This window comes from Amphiura filiformis, unplaced genomic scaffold, assembly GCF_039555335.1.
Source record: "Amphiura filiformis unplaced genomic scaffold, Afil_fr2py scaffold_424, whole genome shotgun sequence".
Classification (NCBI taxonomy): Eukaryota; Metazoa; Echinodermata; class Ophiuroidea; order Amphilepidida; family Amphiuridae; genus Amphiura; species Amphiura filiformis.
Window position 1 is genome coordinate 3,271 of NW_027305888.1, and position 20,591 is coordinate 23,861.

At 35.3% G+C, this 20,591-nt stretch overlaps 1 protein-coding gene across 1 annotated transcript; it reads left to right on the forward strand.

Moving 5' to 3' along the window:
- Window positions 1-322: 322 nt before the first annotated feature.
- Window positions 323-20,441, forward strand: LOC140145585 (tetratricopeptide repeat protein 37-like; the record flags this gene model as incomplete). The annotated part of the gene is made up of 6 exons (XM_072167282.1): window positions 323-501; window positions 1,110-1,293; window positions 1,689-1,735; window positions 2,137-2,209; window positions 19,883-19,933; window positions 20,351-20,441. Coding segments are annotated over exons 1-6 (625 nt in total), but the record flags the coding sequence as incomplete, so codon positions are not given.
- Between the last annotated feature and the right edge of the window lie 150 nt (window positions 20,442-20,591).

Here is a 20,591-nt window from a genome sequence, read left to right on the forward strand (position 1 = left end):
CATTACTGGAAATAGAATGGCAATAGATTAAATAACGCATATATTGTACATACAATATTGTACGCATAATAAAAAAGTCTGTATACTGCTTAAAGCCAGCAATTACCATCCTGTAATTCCTTCTACTGGTAAGGTATTCAATTAAGGTAAGAGGTCGTTATTGCTAGCATATGAGAAAATCAGACAAAGGCTACATTTCCTAGAAAGAAATAATTATCTTGGTTCATGGAATATAGCCAAAAACAATTCAAATTTAACACTTTTGTTAGATTTGAATGTGTTCATTTTGTGACAAATGACAGTATTGTTGCTGTCTATAATTATGATAGATTTATTGGATCATCAGCTTTTGATTTTCTTATCATTTACTTATCCAGCCTATGAACAAGCCTTGCAGTTAGCATCTAATGAGGCTGATAAATCTCAGATCTTGTCTGCAATGGGCATGGTGGCATACAAGAGTGGCAATACTGAACAAGCAAAGACGTTGCTCTTTAAAAGGTTGGTATGATTTGACCAAATTTGACTCATTTACTTGTGTTACCTGGCCATAAGAATATTGTTTAATTTCACATGCTAGCCATGGTTGTCACAGTTTTGGTCATTATTGTGAACATTGTTGTCATTGTCTTCTTCTTCTTTATCTTCTTCTTCATCTTTGTCATCTTTCGTCATTGGGCAGGAAAAACCTCCTAAACATGTTTAAAGCAAAACTGCCAACAGATTAGATAGGAGGTTTTGCTTTTAACTTGTCCAGGGGACAAAGATACATAGGAGGTTTTTCCTGCCCAACAAGGTTTTGTTTTTGTCTTCTTCATCTTCCATCTTCTTTTCCATCTTCTCCTCCTCCTCTTCCTCATCCTTATCTTCTTTACCTTTGGTATTTTCATCATCATCATTTTGTCTGCTTTGTGGTGTACATCTTGTTTATTATAATTTTCACCTTCATTAGTTCATTGTTATAATTTTTTTATCTTCATTTTCTTCTTCATTGTCTTCATCATCTTCATTATCTTTTTCCTATTCTTCCTCTTCCCAACTACATGATACATTTTATTATTTCCAGTTTTTAAAGTAGATAACATCTTAACTTTCTGAACTTGTTACAGTTGTCAGCTATCAAGCCCAAGTGTGGATGGTCTATTTGCTCTGTGTTCTCTAGGCTTAGTTTTGGGTGATGTGACATTAGCTACTGCAGCTATTACAGAGCTACAGAAATGGCAGGACAAAGAAGAAGGAGAAACTATTGCTGTAGATTTGGGATTCTTATCAGCAATGATATATGCATTACAGGTGAGATATGTTTTAGCAAGTATTACAGGTGAGATACGTTTTAGCAAGTATATAGATGGTTGTAGGACCAAAGTTAATGATCATAACAGGTGTATTATTGACTTGCTTAATTATATGTCTGTTTTGATGCATATTCTAGTCCTCAGCTTCCAGTACCCATACAGATTACGACTAAGATAAAAGGATCATTTTAACCCATCAATCAAATGAACAATTTGTGCATCGTTTCAACCTCAGCTTGTTCGGAATGAAAAACATAAGAAAATATGATTTAATGATGATTTTGAATAATGATTCTCACAGAAAATGTATTGTGATTATCACTGGCACCTGCAAACACTTCTCTCCAATTAAATTATCTATGAACTTTTGGTTTTGGTTTTTGCTTCTTGCAGGGACATAATGACTTAGCTTGTAGACAGGTTGCCAAGTTACTGAAAAGGTATGTTTGAACACATGTGATAAAGTAAAAGATTTCAATTTTGATTTAGTTTGTGCATATGAAATAGATCACATGAAAGAAAAATGGATGAATAAATTAAAGGTTTTTATTTTCCTTCATATAAAGTTAAAAAGTTTAATTCAGTTTCAAATTTGTTTGTCATTGTAAACAGTGGGACTCTATGTTGAGACTCACTTGGTTCCTGATTGGACTAGGCTCAAGCAAAATACTCCAGCAGGATAAAAAGCATGTGTCGTATGAGCATGCTGGCCAATGTGGAATGAAAAAAAAACATAATTGAAGATAATGAACCGAGGGAGGAAAAGACGGCCACTGCTTGTTATTATTTCACTTATTATGAATACTAATTATTTTGTAATCATTGTTTTACATAATACCAGACATTCCCATAGAGGAGAGTTGTGGAATCTATCAGCAGAGTTAACATTGCAATTGTCACCCAACCAAGCACAGGTATGTTATATGTTTACATTGGGCAAAAGTCGAATCGACTTAAGCTGTATTTTGAATCATGACAGCAGATTAATTCGCTTTGGTGCGTGTTTACACTACATCGGCTGAATTCCCATTCACAAATATCGAATTCGTTTGTTACCAGTGGTTACGGCAGGTAAATACGAATTAAACAATGTGTTCGTTTACATTAACAAAATGTCGTAATTAATGACGACTTATTCGAATTCACTTGAAATGAATGACGATGCAAGTCATCATTGGAATTACGACTTTTGAATTACAATTAATTACGACTGTAAGACGAATTAAGTAAATTACGACTTTAGTGAATTCGATTACGACTTTCACCCAATGTAAACGGGGTATCTTAATACTAATAACGGCGTGTCCGTCCGTCACTCTGTCCGCGCGCTATCGCGTGCGAGCGGCTCACTAACGTGTGCTCGCGGTGCGCATCGCGAGCGTCCGCGCGGCGCGCTATCGCGTAGTTCACGGAGTACCAACGGGTGCGGTGCGAGCATCAGAAAGCATTACAGTGTGGCTAATCGTGCAGGTGCATCTGATCGGATCAATAGGCCTATTTTCAACACACGCGTGTAGTGGCCTATTACTCAGAACATGACTATTTCCGGGGTATTTTTGGGGGGCCGGGGAGGGGGCTCATATGTGGTAGCAGGACAGGGCTTGGAAGAGGCGAACGATGGGTTTCCAGATTACGGCCAAGTAAGCGTCACAGCTACAAAACTACTAAGTTGATTATTGTGTCAAATTAATTGAGTCTTGATCATTGAGAGACGTATATCATAGTTAGTTTAAAAGGTCAGGGCAGGTAGGCCTATGGGTAACGGGTGTTGCGTAATCAGAGAAAGTCCTATCACGAGAACCACCCAACCTGAGAACCGTGAAATCTAGTTATATATAAAACTGCGTAAGTGTTTGATAGTTTGAATACTGTAAAGTTTCGCCAAATGGCGCACTTGGGCTCCTTTGCCTTGGGGTAAATAGAGCACTCCCTCCTTTAAAATCCCAACAAGAATTACGGTTTCATGCCCTTATTTGCTGGTGAGAATTTTACGGGAGGGCACTTTTAGGTTGTGCCTAAAATTCCACTTATGTCAAGGGAGCCCATAGCGCGATTAGGCAATTCTTTTATGATATTAATCATTCCAAATTTAAAGGTAGATTACTTGGTTTTAAAGTTGGTTGACAAGTGAAGTGAAATACAACAATTTGTATTCTTTTTACTATCACACAAATTAAATAGTTCAATTCGATCTGTATAACTCATCCATAGATGACAGTCATGTGATGTAAAATATTTATCTTAAGCTGCAATGATTTGAAGAAATTTAGTTGAATTTCTTGATTTAATTGAAAAATGTTTCCAAGCAATAAATCCAGCATAAAAAAAATTGACAAGTAAAAGGGGTGAATTGTAGTTAAACTACACATCTGTGTACAATTTAGATGACCACAATTTTTTCATATGTTTTCACTTTCTGTTAACAAAATAAATTCTGAAAAATTCTGACGTGCCCATGATTACACAAAATGGAAAAAAAAAATTTTTATCTACTTGTTTAAAGTTGGGGTTTCAAATGGACAGAAACAAACCAGCTTTATACAATGTTCAGTGAATGATGGAGGTAGATAAAACAAGGGATCACAGATTTACAGTTATTTTTTTATTACTTCCCTGATCTGTGCTGTGCATTAAGCGTGCAAAGCATTAACACAGAAGTGATAAACAATCACATTGATTGGTTGATCAACGGTCTTGACAACAAGACGGTTGACCCATTGGTTGTTGGCGCGTAAAGGAGACTTTGCCTCTTCCATGCTATCGCCAGCGCTACCGGACCAGGGAGTAATAAAATATTTACTGTAAGCAGTGTAACTAAAATGGATTTTCGCTCATTCTCTAAAATTGGTTATTTGAGCTCGTGTGAGGCTTATGGTCTTATTTTTGTATTGTTACACGTACCTATCTCTCTTGGACTAGTTGTCATGATTTTATAACCAAATTTTGATGAGTCCTCAATTTCGATGTTCTGGTCATGCATTTTTATAAGCTTACTGAATGAAGAGTATTGTATTACTCACCAGTCACTGATTTGATCGCCAGATTTTCATGATTCAAATTATTTTATTGTGCAAATTAATAAAAGTTTATGGCAAAGCACAGGTGGAAATACTATCAAAATTACTTTTATTGAAATCTGAATTGAATTTCAGCGTAACTTAATTGATTTAAAATGATGTGTTTCGTGCATATTTTTGATCTAGGAAAGTTTTGATTTATTTACTAGTTGCCAGTTCTTTGTCGATTTTGGGTGTAATTCTCTGAATCTAGTAAAGATTCTGTCAAATTCGCTTTTTATTCTGGAGATCGACCCCGTCTGGGGATGTCTATGGTCGGATTCTCGCTTGTCTGGGTTTGTGCCGCGTTCGTTTTTCATGTTTTTCAGTCAATCAGAAAAGTGTTTTCGCGATAAATTGCTCGTATAAAAAGCGGCTGCTCGCCAAAATTGCTCACTTTTTGGTTTGACGCTGCCAGGGGCAGTCACGCCCTGGTCAGCCCGTCTGTAGATTTGAAATGAGACTCATCGGGCATTGGAAGTGATTGCCACTCACTGCCGTAGCCTCGCTTTCCTTGACATTGGTTCAGTAAATTTCAGCTTCGATGTGGAAGACATTTAATGCAATTTATGGGAACTTTCAGCCAAAAATGATGGTCAAAATGTAGCAGACGACAGCCATGTCAGCCATAGTCCTGTGTAAAATGGGTTGTCATCCATCCATCATCATCGAGCCTTTTTCAAGGCTAGCTTTCTCCGCTTTGTGAATTTGGTTCCCATGAATGCTTAATTGTCTTCATCGAAGGTAGGCCTATAGAACTGCACTATTTTAGCATCTTTACAGTCACAAATCGTCATAATTGGTAAGCTTAGATGGCCTAGGCTGCTGAGCCTTGCGCCTTTTATCGCCTGTAGGTGACCTGGAAAGTTTAAGCTTACTTAGGCTCTGCCTTCTGCTTCTCTTGGACATCTTGGTTCATCGTGACTGATAAAACAATGGTTTGATCATCTTAATTTAATTACGATAGAATATAAAAGGGGAAGTTCCTAGTCTTCAAGAAAGGCTAAGCTTGGCCTTGCATTGGGCTATTCCAGATAAAACATGCACCCCCCCTATAGAGGGCAACGGAAATCCAGATTTTTTGGTGGTCTTTGGGGCTCGGAATTCCAGCCTATTCCTACTTATGCTGTTCCAAATTCCAGCCTATTTTGCCTATGCTTGGCGCAAAATTTCCAGATTTTTCCACCATTTTGTTAGTCTGAAGGCATAGAGGGTTTTGGAATTCCAGGTTTATTGTGTTTATCCTTGGTTGGATTTCCAGACTTTTTTGCCTCTGGTCAATAAAATAATCCATATTTTTGTCCATTGAGGTGCTGGAATTCCAGATGGTTTTGTTAGTAATTTGTCGGGATTTCCAGCCTTTTGTGCAAATAGATATCAGGAATTCCATTCTCTTCCAGGTTAATGCAATTTGTCATTATGTATGTGCATAATGTATGTTGGGGCGTTTTCTCCCCCACAAGTTGGTGGTACTAGTAGTTATAATCATCATGATTGACAGCCCAAGTGACCATGACAACCAACATTCTTCAGTTCTTGTTGAGTAAGCCCTAATTATTAGTAGGAAAGAAAAGAGGGTACACCAACTTGATCGGAAAACAAGTCGCAGGGTGGCTTAATCAGACCCCTCCCTGCTCAGTTGACAGATATGTTGTGACAAAATTTACAATTTGCATCTCCCTTTTGGCCTATTTTAGACCAAATTGCCAATCTTGGTAAAGCCATTTGAGTGAGTAGATCTGCGACAATCATGTTGCCTTGCCCACAGGACCATCAAAAGGTAAATCCGGCCATATACCAGGTATATGATATACACATTTTAGGCTATTCCAGTTGAAAGACATACACCCTGTATGGAAGACATTACTTTAGTCTCTCACACAGGGGATGTAGATTCCAAATGAAGTCACCCCCAAGAAAATGGTTGCCCTGAAAATAAGCTGTTTCTTTACTCAATTAATGAGAGTTTCATTGAGTAAAGAAACAGTTTAAAGCAAGTGCACTATCTTAAGTTAATGAAAACAAGTTCACAGAAAGCAAGCACACTTCATGAGGGGTTTATTTTTATGGATTTCGCGAATGGAGTTCCATCCACGAAATTAACACCTCGCTAATATATATAATAATGTATTGCAAGTATAGGGCAAAACTAAGCATCGCGAAAATAACAATTGCAAAATGTCTCTGTAACTCCAAATCGCGACAATAACTGTACGCGAAAAATTACCACTTAAACAGTAATTAAGTACGAGCAGAGAAACTCTCTGGACTGACCTTTCACAAGTTCAACAAAAGTCAATACTATTACATAATTGTTTGTTCATGGGACATAGTGCGCATACACTTCATCCATGCAGTACAAAGTGTTATCTGTTTCCAAATTTACTGTGTGCTTTATTTTAGCAGATTTGGGTAGCTACCGTATTAATAAACTGAGGGAAAATATTATTCTGTGTATTAAAAACAAATCAACCCATCGTGGCTTGGGGTTTTAATAACAGGTTTAATTTCCGGAATTGATTGATTTTCAATGATGGATACAAATTTTAAGTTTAGCATCAGTTTTGTTAATATTTTGTTAAGTTTTATAAAATGTTGCAAATTAAAAAAAAAATTAATAGTATCAAAGGCTACAAAAAAACACTTATCTAAGGGGCAAACCGACCCGGAATTTGTATTTTTGAGAATTAAAAAAAAAAAAACATTTATTTTGCTTAAATCATAGAAAATATGTTGGTATTAAAAAATTCTTCAGATTTTGGTGATATTTTAGGGTAATTTCAAGATAGCCTCTCTCTAGAAATACAAGTACAAAAAACACCCGACCCTATACTTGAAGTTGAAAGGTCCGCCCGTAGAATAGGGTGGGTTTTTCTTTTTTGTCGCCAAAAATACAATAAATAACATGACACTAACCCAGCAAACACAAAACGTTTTCGACATCATTCGCAAAAGGTTATAAAAGGTTGTCAGAAAACATTTAAATGTCGGGTTATATAAAGGGTATATTAAGAGTATAAAACGTTTTCATAACCATAAAAACATTTTTTGATAATCTACTGCTCAGCAAACAAAAATGTTTTACAGAAAACGTTTAAATGTCGGGTTATATAAAGGGTATAAAAACGTTTTAATAACATTCCCAAAACATTCTTGAAAACTTGATACAAAACATTCTAAACAGAATGTTATTTTGGGGTTGAAAAAATATTTTACGAAAATGTTTGCCCAAAATATTTTCAATAACGTTTTAAAAACGCTTTCATGACCTTTATATAACCCGACATTAAAATGTTATTAAAAGGTTTTGAAAAAAACATTTTAAGAACATTTCTGTGTTTGCTGGGTTCAAATATTTTAACATAATGTTATTTAAGTATTGACACAATATTTGGCAAAGATGTTTGCAAAAATAGTTTACAATAACATTTTTTGAAAACATTTAAAAATATTGTTGTAGTGTGTTTTCATACAAAACGTTTTAAAACGTTATCATGACCTTAATATAACCCGACATTTTAATGTTATTAAAACGTTTTTACCTTAACCAAAGGCCAAAATATAGCTTATTTAAAACGTTTTTAAAACGTTTTTGTGTTTGCTGGGAAAACAGAAATTTTGACAATAATAGTTTTTTTCTGATCATTTTAATGTAAATTTTGACCAAAGTATCAGCAAATTATGATATAGCTAGATTACACATAAATATAAAATTTGAAAGAGGGACTCTAAATATACATTTAAAAATCCAAAAGCATAAATCAAGAAGTGCATATTACCGGTATTACTATTATTAAAAATGATTTATATTAAATGATGCTCCCCGTCTAAAAAAATCCGGACATTGAGTTTTTTTTTCATTTTTTTCTTTTGGAAAATGTTCAACTTACATATCAAATGTCAGACTAATTCGCCTCTATGGATTGTCTGAGTTGATAACATCTGAGGATAGGCCTATATGAATCCAATATCGTACTAGCTAAAACTACTGTTCTTTGAATGGAACAAAATGCAGATGTTCAATCGAAATACATGTGAAGATGAGCTCATCTTCTCTGATGTTATGCAAAATATGGTAATATCAAATATCATCCATTTTATTGTTTTATTATTTTATTATTCACACGATGTGATTAATTAGCATATTATAAATTTGATGAGGAATTTAAATATTTATATGCCATTGGGTTTTGTGTATAGGGGATGGAGGAAAAAAACTTTGATTGATAATGTCATTAAAATATTAAGATACCCTGCATCTCGTTTCTACTACTCATTATAATTATCATTAAAGTTTTGCTTTTGTAAAGCCTACAATGTTCTAGCACATCTAAAATTCTCCTGCATGCTGAGTGAACATAAAAGGTTGAATAACACATGGAGATTAAAAAACGTAAGTAAACAAAATCAAACGAAACTGGTAATTTGCACAACCTAAACCACAGAGCAGTACATGTATTAAACAGAACAAGATCTTGTTCATGGTTGTTTGTTTAACCATGGATATTAATTATGCTCTTCAAACACATTTTAAAAGGTTCCATGACTTGGCAAACAAAGTTATACACACTTGTGTTTATAATACATGCAGTCTTCACAGTCACTCCAGGCTGTTTTGGATCGGGGGTCTGCTTGATCAGCAAAAGAGATATTTCTCCCATCTTCTGGTATTACAGTAAAGCTATCATTTGCTGCATATTTTGCTCAAATTTGCACTTCTTACATGATTGTAATTGCCCAATGCTATCTGAAATACCATGTAAAGGACTAAGCCTCCAAAGTAAAATTTAGAGGTTTTATAATAAAACTGGGATCCCCAAAGCTCCACAGTTAAGCTGCTAAGTCGGTTTTTACTTTTTACCTCATTATTTTCGCTTAGTTAAAACTGAGACTAGTAAACCTGAGACTGTTGGTTTACTAGTCTCAGGTTAAAATGATCAGAAGACCCCTTGACAGTAGACTATGCCATAGTCGAATTTTATTAAAAATATGTTATTATTAGTCATGATGAACCCATTTCGTTGAATACAAAATTATACTGATGTTTATTAAAATTAAAGTATTCAATAGTAAAATGGTCATAAAGAGTTAAAAATATCAGATAATTAGTGACAATAAAAGTAACTGAATGCAACATTATCTTGCATAATTATAATGGCTGACTTTAATACTGAACAATTCTGATTTTGGAAGTACCAGTTTATTGATAGCGAACCCCGAAAATCCTGGAAGCTAACAGAGGGAGTGCGGTGACTGAAAAGATCAGATACAGATGTGAAAATCTATCAGTTGCACACAAATCAATATAAATCAGAGTTTTATGCTTTAAATGTAATGGCCCGAGTATGCAAAATGGGCAAGTGGACTACGGAGAAGTCTACCTTGACAGATAAAGTGTTACTAGTACCGTAGCAGTAATATTATGTAATCATAGTAAATTTTGACAAAAAAGAAGAACAAAATTAAAATTTTACCAAAATCGTACATTATGTCTTTTATAATCTCCAAAATAGGAAAGATAAATGGTCTATGGTAAAACCAAATTTATCGAACGTAATCAAAACAATAAAATTATTATTTGGCCAAAACAACAACAACAACTCTGTCCCTGCCCCTTTGAGGGATTCTGATTTTCGCCAGCTAAGAGCTGGCTATCTAATTCGGAGATCGTCTTTGTTTGCTAAAGAGATTACGGGGTACTAGCATTGGTTTGAATTACTTTGCGGAACTTTTTATGGTGAAAATATATATGGGCAATTCCATGTTAAAATGACATTTTTTCAAAAATATGAACTTTGCAATTGGCAATGATTGATGATATATTTTGATTATACACCCTTTAAAGTTAACAAAAAGAAATTTTCAAATGAATATCAGCTGCAGTATTTTTTTTTTTCATTGATTTGAAGGATTTAATGTATTTTCCTACATCTTGTTAATAGCAGATAGTCAAAAGTAATTAATTTTTTTTCTCATTAATATATGGAACAAAAACAATTCTTTTTTGTGATAGTGTTGTTTGATACATAATTTGTCAAAATAAAAAATAAAAAATTAGGAAGCTGGGTTGGTAATGGTCAGGATGGCACGGCAAATTGTATAATGTTAAGCATGTAACGCGAGTCACAAAAAGAACAACTTTTTAATGCAGTAAAAAATCTAAAGGGTTATAAATGTTCCCTTTCATTTTCCTCCTGGTTTGGGTCATAACTCATAATTATTTCATAAGGTTTTTGGTTTGCTACAAATGTACCACCAGAGGCAGACTATTCAAAATGGTAACGCGAGTCACAATGTAACGCGAGTCACGATATTGTAACACGAGTCACACATATTATACAGCTCTCTATACAGTAGGGCTAGAAAATAATCCATAAATAATCACTAAAACTTCTCCCTCCCACTTTTACCCTCCCCAGGACTCATAATTATTGTACATCACTTAACAAATTGCAGGACTGGAAATTGTTTTTGTCCCCATCTGTGAATTCAAATTTACAATTTGACTAATTTCCATTATAAACACCCATTATAAACACCCACTGCCACCATTCCACCCCAGTTTCTCCACCTAACCCCAGAACAGAAGGTCATGTTTAAAGTTGAATTCCACAATATAAATTAAATAGAGCATGTTTAGAGCTTTCAAATTGAGCTGTGTTATCAAATAGTGAGTGTAAGTGTAACAGTCAGTAACGCGAGTCACGCGCTAAGTTGGCCATTTTAAAAATACCAAACTCAAATGTACTCAATGTTTGCTTCTGTAGTATAGCTGCAGTAAAAGGTAAACTGTGTGCAGCTTCTTGTTTGAGGAGAAATATTGAAAAAGTAAAAGCTCAATTTGGAAGGGGTAATTTTAGTAACAAAAGTCACAACCACATTTTTGCCAATAAATGTTACATAGTCACATAGAGTTATTCACAAATTACAAGTTTACGTGATTTGATACATGTAAAGAGAAGATGAATAAATCAAGTCTGAGGAATGTGTTCCACATTGATCAGCGACAGCCTTTTATATTTTGCTACTAGGGGCTCTGCAATAAGCTGACCTCACCTCTCAGCCTGCCATCAATTGCTTGATCCTCTTCTCAGCCTGCCAAAAAATCCTTACCCCTCTTTGCACATAAATATGGAGAATTTTTAGGAACCCATTTTGCAAACCATAAATGGTCTATATCAGTTTTGCATATATACACCAGGCACAAAAAGAAACTCGTCAGTTATAGTCACCCTTGCTGTTCAACAACTTGATAATTTTGCATTATTCTGAAATATACATTTTGTTAGTTGGATTTTGCTTTCTCGTTTGACATCCTGTTCATGAAAATCGAGCAAAAATTGACCAAGATATGTGCCTCCAAATCCCAAAATCGAAAGTTGCAATTTTAACGATTCAATTGTGCTGTTACACTGTGTGCTTTATCGGCCCGTGGTGCTTGTGTACAACACAACGATGCATCCCATTGAAAATAGTTGAAATTGCAACTTTTAATTTTGGGGTTTGAGAGTTTGGAGGCGTATGTCGTGGTCAATTCTTGTTCAATTTTTACTAACAGGGTGTCAAGTGAGAAAGCAAAGTCCAATTAACAAAATGTATATTTCAGAATAATCCAAAATGATCAGGTTGTTAAACAGCAAGGATGACTATAATTGACAAGTTTCTTTTTGTGCCTGGTGTATATGAATGTTTCCATACAGTTTTTCAATGCATTTTATGTAATAAATGTGTATGAAAATTGTATTCTTATTCAAATTGCCAGTTTTTTTAAATTTCCATCATTAGCCCCCGTACCACCCCACCATCCTACCCCAGAGGAGAGGGTCCTTTTTAATGTTGAATTACAGTATTTTTATAGTGCTAAAGTAAAACTGACCACAATGGAAATGAAAGTGAGCGTGTTTAAAGCTTTCAAAGTGGGACCATGTAATCAAAATAGTGAGCGTAACGCGAGTCACGTAACGCGAGTCACGCACCAATTTAGCAAAAGTTGGCCATTTTAAAAATACCAATCTCAAATATACTTGGTGTTTGTTTCTGTAATACAGCTGAGATATAAGGTAATTACTTAGTAGTATAAACTTTTGTCTGCAGCTGTTTGTTTGAGGAGAAATATTGAACAAGTAAAAGCCTAATTTTGAAGGTGTAATTTTTCGTAACGCGAGTCACAATCACATTTTTTGCTATAAATGTTTCATCTAGTTATTTACAAAATTAAAGTTTATGTGATTTGATACATTGGGTCAGTGAGTACATGTGGAGAGAAGATGAATAAACCAACTCCTTGTTCAATTGTATTTATATGACATTGAATGTGCTGATTTTATCAAAATGTAACGCGAGTAACATGGAATTGCCCATATGTAAGACCTGTTATTCGATTTGTAAGAAAAAGAAAGTATGCTTTGCCGTTTTAACGAATGAAAACGAGTGAGAATTTCAAAAGTTATGGTTTGAAGGAAATATAACATTAAAAGTTATATATATGCCAGGCCTATAATAGTTTCCACAGCATATCAACGAAAGAAAATGATAGTATCCTTGTTATCAGGCGTTCTTAGATTTACATTTGCAGACCTCCTGGAGATCAACACAGCATGAGATGTGAGTGTATTGATAATAACATGATTAAAACCTTTATGGACCTAAAAGTCAAAGTAAAAATATCCTATATCCTGTATCGTTTTATGGATAAAAATGACTCAAAATGTCATTTATGAAATAATTGATATCTTAAACATCAGTTTTGTCTTTTCAACAGGAAAAATTCGATGTAAATTCAAGGCCTATTTTTGATATGGGTACAATTGATATACATGTAGGCCTATTGAACAATATCAATCTTTATACATTTTATAATGTGCTATGTATAAATTGCGAATTAATATATAAATTAATATAAAATTAATGTGCATGTATAAGGCAAGTAGGATGGCAGTTTTTAGCCAATTAACTAAAAACTGCAGTGTATTTCTTTATATTAATAATGAGCTAAGGGTGGCCTAAAAGGCAGAAAAGACAAAAAGACAGAACAATTTGGAGTAATTAATTAAAGAGTTGACAGGAAGTTATAGGAGTTAATGTTTGGTTTTTCTGTGTGCATGTTCTTATCATTGATGGTTTGGAGCAGGCGGCGAATGGCATGATAGAGCCGGCAGCTTGTGAAACGGCCCGGCCGTATGGCATTTTCCAAATACTGGTTAGTTTTGGGGGTTTATTATCAAACCCCCATGGTTTTAGCTTGTATTTATATTATTTATTAACATATAGGCCTATTTGTTTGTGAAATTTCAAGCGTTTTAAATTTTCAAAATAATCCCATTCAATTACACGGTTGACGATGAAAATGCAATGCGACCACCACCTGGTTTGGTGGACTGTCATCCCGGACTGTCATGGAACATGATGGATCATAAAAAAGAGTGATCCTAAAATGCCTTCCACCTAAACTAATTACAAGACCTCTTCTGCATTGAAGCTGGCTTCCCTTTTAAAGGAATTTGTATCTTCTTCTTTTATTTCTTGTATAAAAGTGGAAAATTAAAGTTAACATATTGGCAATACAATTTGCTTCCTCCTCTTAATGATCAATTTTGCATTGTAGAAAAAAAAAATAAAATGAAAAAGTTCTCCCTTTTTAAAGTTTTTTTCTGTCAGTGTCGCTTTTTAGCTGTGGGCCTACTATGGAGTGCAGCCTGTAGTGTAGAGGTGTATCTTACTGACTTGCTTTTAATACTGACTTTCTAACTTTTATAATTTTATAATATATAGTTACCCCTTTGGCTCTAAAATCATAATTGCAAGACTCTGAATTTGTAAAGCTATGTAGACCCTACCGAATACTGGCCACTCGTCCTTTATACCGTATTTAAATAAAAGTCTCCCCTCCATAAAGTACCACGGGGCAGTTCGCAAAATAATACCATAACACATGTGATATGCTGAGGAAGCCTGATTACCTTTTTAAAATAGCTGAGTGGGAGGGTTTTCAATGAAATATTTTTTCATGTCAGTGAAATGATGCCATTTGCCCCCACATCTCATATGCACAGTTTATCCCTTACATACCCTGTGTCTTGAATAGCTATATAGCCCAACCCTGTGGTTAAGAGGCTAGGAAATAATTCCTAATATCTCATACCCTAGTTTGTATGCCTTTATCTAATCTTGCCCCACATGACAACTTACTATTTAGCCCTTAAACCCAGCAAAGAGTCTGCTCAGTGTAGGAATTTTTTAGCCTTTTTTATAAATATGTTTGCAATTGGCTTATAACCATCACATGCTGACAATGCACATAACTGATTGGTTAATCAAACTAGCAGGTCATGGTCAGGCCTAATCACAAAGTAAACATATCATCTGTAAATAAAACTATGCAGCAGGCGACTTACTTCAGAAAAGGTTCAATATAACTACATTGCATAAAACTAAGTCCATTATCTATAGTTAATTGGTCAAATGTTTATTGACTCTTGTAATAACCCATGTGTAGTAACCTGTATAATATTAGTGTTCATAAAAGCAGGACTATGAGACAAATATCCCTGACCCTGACAAAAACTAGCAAGAGCAAATGGCTGTGTAATTTGTTTACTTTAGTAATAAGGCATCTTGCATACATGTACAATTTTCATTTTATTTTATTTATTTTATTTATTTATTAGACTTTATACTTAGTAGTTTATAGCCAAATTTGTTTCCTGGAGGTGGCTTAATAAAAATTCCTTTAAAAAAGAATGGGGCGCCCAATGTGAGCTTGGTCGTGATGTATTGAATTTCATGGTGTTTAGATTTGGTATTATTATCTCATGAAACCCGGTGACACCTCATTATAGAAATCAGACCTGTTGATAGGTTGTAAGAGGGATAGCCTTTTCCAGTCACGAATTGGGCCAGAAAGTTTTGCTACTTTGCAACGCAATAAAAACCCTAAATGCAAAATGAGATCCTGTAGTGTAGGTGGCTTCGAGGTGGCTTAAAAAACTAAATGCAAAATGAGGTTTAAAAAAATATTGTTTTTCAGAGTCAAGACACAGGTATCATTATTAAGCCTCATATCACTTATTTATTGTTGAATAAGTGCAGAGTAGGTTAGATATGAATATTAAATGTTAGACCAAAGTAGCTCAAAGTATATGTACTATACACCTGATCCGTGAACTTATCTTTTTTAAAGACAAATTCTTGTTTGTGTAAAAACTGAAGCATCATAATGTGTAAAAGAATATTTGAATATTAACTGTACATCATATATAGCGATTCGTGATACCCAATCATGCTTCAGTTTATGTGGTTTAGGAAGCAGAGAATTTATTTCAATTTTATATACGCCAAAATATTTTCTGAATAATAAAAATGAACACTGAATTGATGGCGGAAATTTTATGTAAAATTTACGTAGGTCCCCACTAAAGATTACTGTTTCGTCTTTATGGGAATTTAATCTTTTAATATCTGAAAGAACTTTGGGGACCTACGTGGACTACGAATCCAGACCGTCTTACAAGAAAAATGGTAGGCTAGGCTCGCTACCTTGCAGGGCACGTGCATGCACGAAATGAATTGTGTATGTATCATAGGCCCTCGTATTGTTTGTATGCGCCTGAGAATTCAACAATATTAATAGGCCTAATGGTAGCTCTACACATTAATGTTTTTAAGCAGATAAAATTCCAAAATACGGTACATGATGCAGTCATGTCTACAGTGGAATTCACCACGACCTTTGCAGGACTTAAACCCCATTAAAAGCTATTAAACCAAGATAACACTCATTGAAAACAGCTCAACTGATTAAATCATATCTTCTCTGGTTAAATACACGCAACATATGTTTCTGCTTTACATGTACAATGGAGCAATGAGCTGGTATTATAGTTTCAGTTGGGTGAACGATTATAAAGCGAACGCTAGAGAACAATTCTGTGTGGGCTTTTGTTTACTAAATGAGACAATACTCTGCTTATTGTTAACCAGCGTTCTTGAAAATGAGAAGCATGGTGGTTTGCAGACTTAACACGGGTTGGAAATAATTTCTTCATATTTTTTGGTGTTATCTGTCGCTTACATATCCTTCCTAAAACACCAAAGTACGAATATTTCCAAACATCTAAATTAGCTAAAAATTTAGGACATGTTACAAAACTATATTTTCTAGAATTGGCGGTTATTTTTCACACACCGACGTTAACTAGGCAATTACCCATACTTCTAACATACGCTATTTGTAGAGGTTACTGCGTCAACGGTAAGAGCACTGTGTATTGTGTATAGGAAAATGGACAGTAACTGCAGTATGACGCTTTTCTGTCTTTGCTTGTCACGTGGTATGTTGAAGTAATGAAGTAATTGAAGTTGTGATTATATGTTCAAATTTTCAAGATGGCCCCAACAAGTCAGTTGGTCAGGGTACAGGCGCTGGTAATATGTCGATACTGTATACATGATAGCGGTGCAGCGTGGGTTCGAGCCCCACCTCTGCCGAACTAAATTTCCTTTTTTTTTTAAATTTCATATTATGTTAGGGAAATGTGGCTGGGGGAATTTATGTATGACGAAGAGTGGTGTGGGTCGATAGGTTCATCCCCTGCAATGGTGATCCCCAGCCCGACTTGGGTCTTCACTCTTCATTCTAGCTTGTGCGAAGATTTTGTTTTTATAGGCCTATTTGTTTAAAACAGCATCACACTCACTCCCACAGCCCACACCCCCACACACAACGCTTCGCATCACAGTATAGACATAATGATATCCCTATTATCATTGATTAAATATTTTGAGCTCAAAATGTAGAAATATACACTTTGAGCTCATCTTATAATAATAGCTATAACAGGGCAAGGAAAGAACTAGGTCACTTTATTATTACTTGATTCATGTCGTATTTTATTCATAGGCTACATGTCGTATGTATACGGACGTTGAAACTTTAAAAAGTAACAGTCCCCAAATCTAATTTAGATATGAGCTCTTTGATGTCCACTCCCCAATCAGGGAATTCCTTTTAACAAAGGAGCACCTGCGTAGTACAAGGTACTGCGGCAAGGTTGCACTCGTTCTACTTGATGTGGCTTCATGTATTTATCATGCAGCCTATTATAAATATATCTATTTCATTCAAATACAGGTATGTATTTAATATAAAAACAACATTTGAGGCTTTAGGTATTTTAGTCTCAGCTCAAACCAAAGTAAGAAAGTTTGAATTCTATGTACAGTAACGTTACGCTAATGGCGCACATGGCTCCTTTGCCTTGGGGTAAATTTCATGTACAAAGAGAGAGCTACTTCCTCTAAAAATCACAACAAGAATTAAGGGTGTGTGCATGCCCTTATTTGCTGGTGGGAATTTTGTGGGGCGCTTTAAGTTTGTGTCTAAAATACCAGTTATATCAAAGGGGCCCATAAGCGCCATTAGGCTTAACGTTCTACGGACTTCCATTGACAATACAACAATATTCGTGTTGTAAAGTAGGGTAAAAAGATCTAGGCCTCAAGAAAGAAAGAACAGGAATAAATAAAGAATAATTAAGGACATAAAGAAAGAATTTTGCCCTAATGAATTTTTAGAAAGAGCTGAAGCAAGAAACTGAGTTTCACGATACAATCCTTTTATAGTTCGAAATGTGTGCTGCCGACAGAGTATGCGTCCCTTTGTGTGGTTCAGTTCATGGACCTAAAGACCCGGTTTAACAAGAATGTTAAAATTATGTTACGCCAATCAAACATTTTTTAGGCCTAATATAGAAACTAGTAGGCCTACATACCACATATTGTTATTGAAAACCTGTAAGGAGAACAGCAACCCTTCACAAACGAGAAGCTTAATTTTAGTGGTTACCTAGGATACCAACACCAGTGGCGTATGCGCCAAGGGACAGGGGATGTGCCCCCCCTTTGTCAAAAAGATCGGGAAATAATCCACCTAATCGGGGAAACTGGGGAATTAGTTATTAAATTTTAAAACAGTCAGAGAATCGAGACCCTGAACCAGACTTTGAAAACCTCATGTGCGTTACTGCCAGGCCCAAACGCAGGATTTTTTGTTTGGGGGTGCTGATTTTGAAAAAGTGGACTTTTTTCCAAAGGGGGGCGATTTTGTGAAATGTGGACTTTTCCCCCCAAATTTGGACCTTTTTTGACCAAAAAACCATAAAAAAACGCAAATGCTTCAATTTTGGGACTTTTTGAATACTTTTGCAAATTTGTGGAGGTGCAGTCGCACCCACACCCCCCTCGTGCACGGGCCTGGTTACTGCCAAACACACGCTTGGTGGTGGGCCTATATTAGGCCTATACATGTAAAACATCATAGATGACTTGGAATAAATGCAGATAAAGCAAATATAATGTAACCTTTACAACAATAAACACCTATACACGCCTAAAATAACTCTAAAAATCCTAACATGGAATTCAAGACTTTTTGGTAGTCAATTGAAAAATTCCAACTTATTTGTGTAATTTTAGATACCCTCTATAGAGGGCGATGGAATTCCAGATTTTTTTTGGTAAGTCAATTGAAAATTCCAACTTTTTTTGATAATTTTAAAACCCTCTATACCCCTCCATGGAATTCCAGACTTTTTGCTAGTCAATTGAAAAATTCCAACATTTTATTTGGGTATCTTTAGAAACCCTCTATAGAGGGCAATGGAATTCCAGATTTATTTTTGTATATTTATTGAAAATTCCAACTTTTTTTTTACATTTTTTAAAAACCCTCTATACCCTCCATGGATTTCCAGATTTTACATGCACTAAACAGGGCCGGAAATCCAGGTTTCTTCCTCAAGTATGCTTTGGAATTCCAGACATTTTAGAAAAAAACCATTTTGCCCTCTATAGGGGGGGTGCATATTTTATCTGGAATAGCCCATTATGATGTGCGTGCATGCATGCATGGGCCAGATTGGTGGTAAATTTCAGGCATGAAATTGTGCTCTGAATTTTTGTGTTATGGATTAAAGGCACACTGTGCGTTTTTTATAAATTAAAAAGGACCTTCCTGTTTATTCTATCAATTGTGCAGTTCTATACTTCAGAATCAAGGAAAGTATGTGGAAAATCTGCCAGTGACTTCAAAATTAATTAAATAGGCTGAAGCCTATTATTTTTCTGATTTATTTATTGATTTTTATATCCCAAAGAAATTTGACTTCTGATTGGCCTAAATTGCTCAATTGCCAAACTGATAGACAAGCTGGCATCAGTCGAAAGCTCCCGCCATGAGTAAGAACCAGTGAAATTAGCAATAACAGTAGTTCACCATTTTAGATGGCATTTCGTACAGTTTTTGTCCAGTCGTTCCAGGTTCTGGATTCTCAGTATTCACCCCGCGGCCCAGCCGCGTTACAGTAGTAAAAACATTCAGAATAAACATAATGTAAGATGAGAAAGTAGCAGAATATGATATGAAATTTCAATACCGCCATTATTTTAAACTTTTCACTCAATACATTTAATGTTTGTGATGTTTATTCTAAACATGTAATCTTGATTTAAACATGTAATCTTGATTTTTTGCAGAAATCAGTTTCTTACAGCAAAACAGCATTGGAAACATTCACCTCCTGCAAGGTGTGTATCATGATTTACCAAAATTGGAATTCAAATAGTTTAATTTATGTATAATATAATGTCACCCTCTGCAAATCTTCATCTGCTGCCCTCCTCAGTCATTGCCTAGATAGTTTGATAAAGATGTCACTTAACCAATTCTGTTATCTTAATCTCATTTGCTGCCAGAATTTATTCCCAATATTTATAAGCTGATCACCCAGAAAACAACAACAACAACACAAGATTGGCTATTAAAATTATTTCCTTTCGTGTGGCCACCTACCCCTCCTATATTCAGTCAATTATCAATGAAGGTTTGCCAACATGATTTATTCATGAAATGTTTACCAGCAGTTCCCAACTCTTGTCTTGACAATCAGACCACTCACTCTCATGTCTTAATTTTGTTACTTCTGTTATTCAATGATATTATAGGATATCCCATTGGTAAATGCTGTGTGTGAAACTGCTGCGGGTAGTCCTGATTGCATGAAGTCTGCTCAGAAATCTGTACATCTCTTCCCAGGTAAGTAAGTGTAACAGAATTTGTAGCAGTAGGGTAACCAAAGGGTAGAGGGGTGGAGGGGGCGTTGCCAAGCTGTGTGTGAAACTGCTGCGGGTAGTCCTGATTGCCTGAAGTCTGCCCAGAAATCTATACATCTCTTCCCAGGTAAGT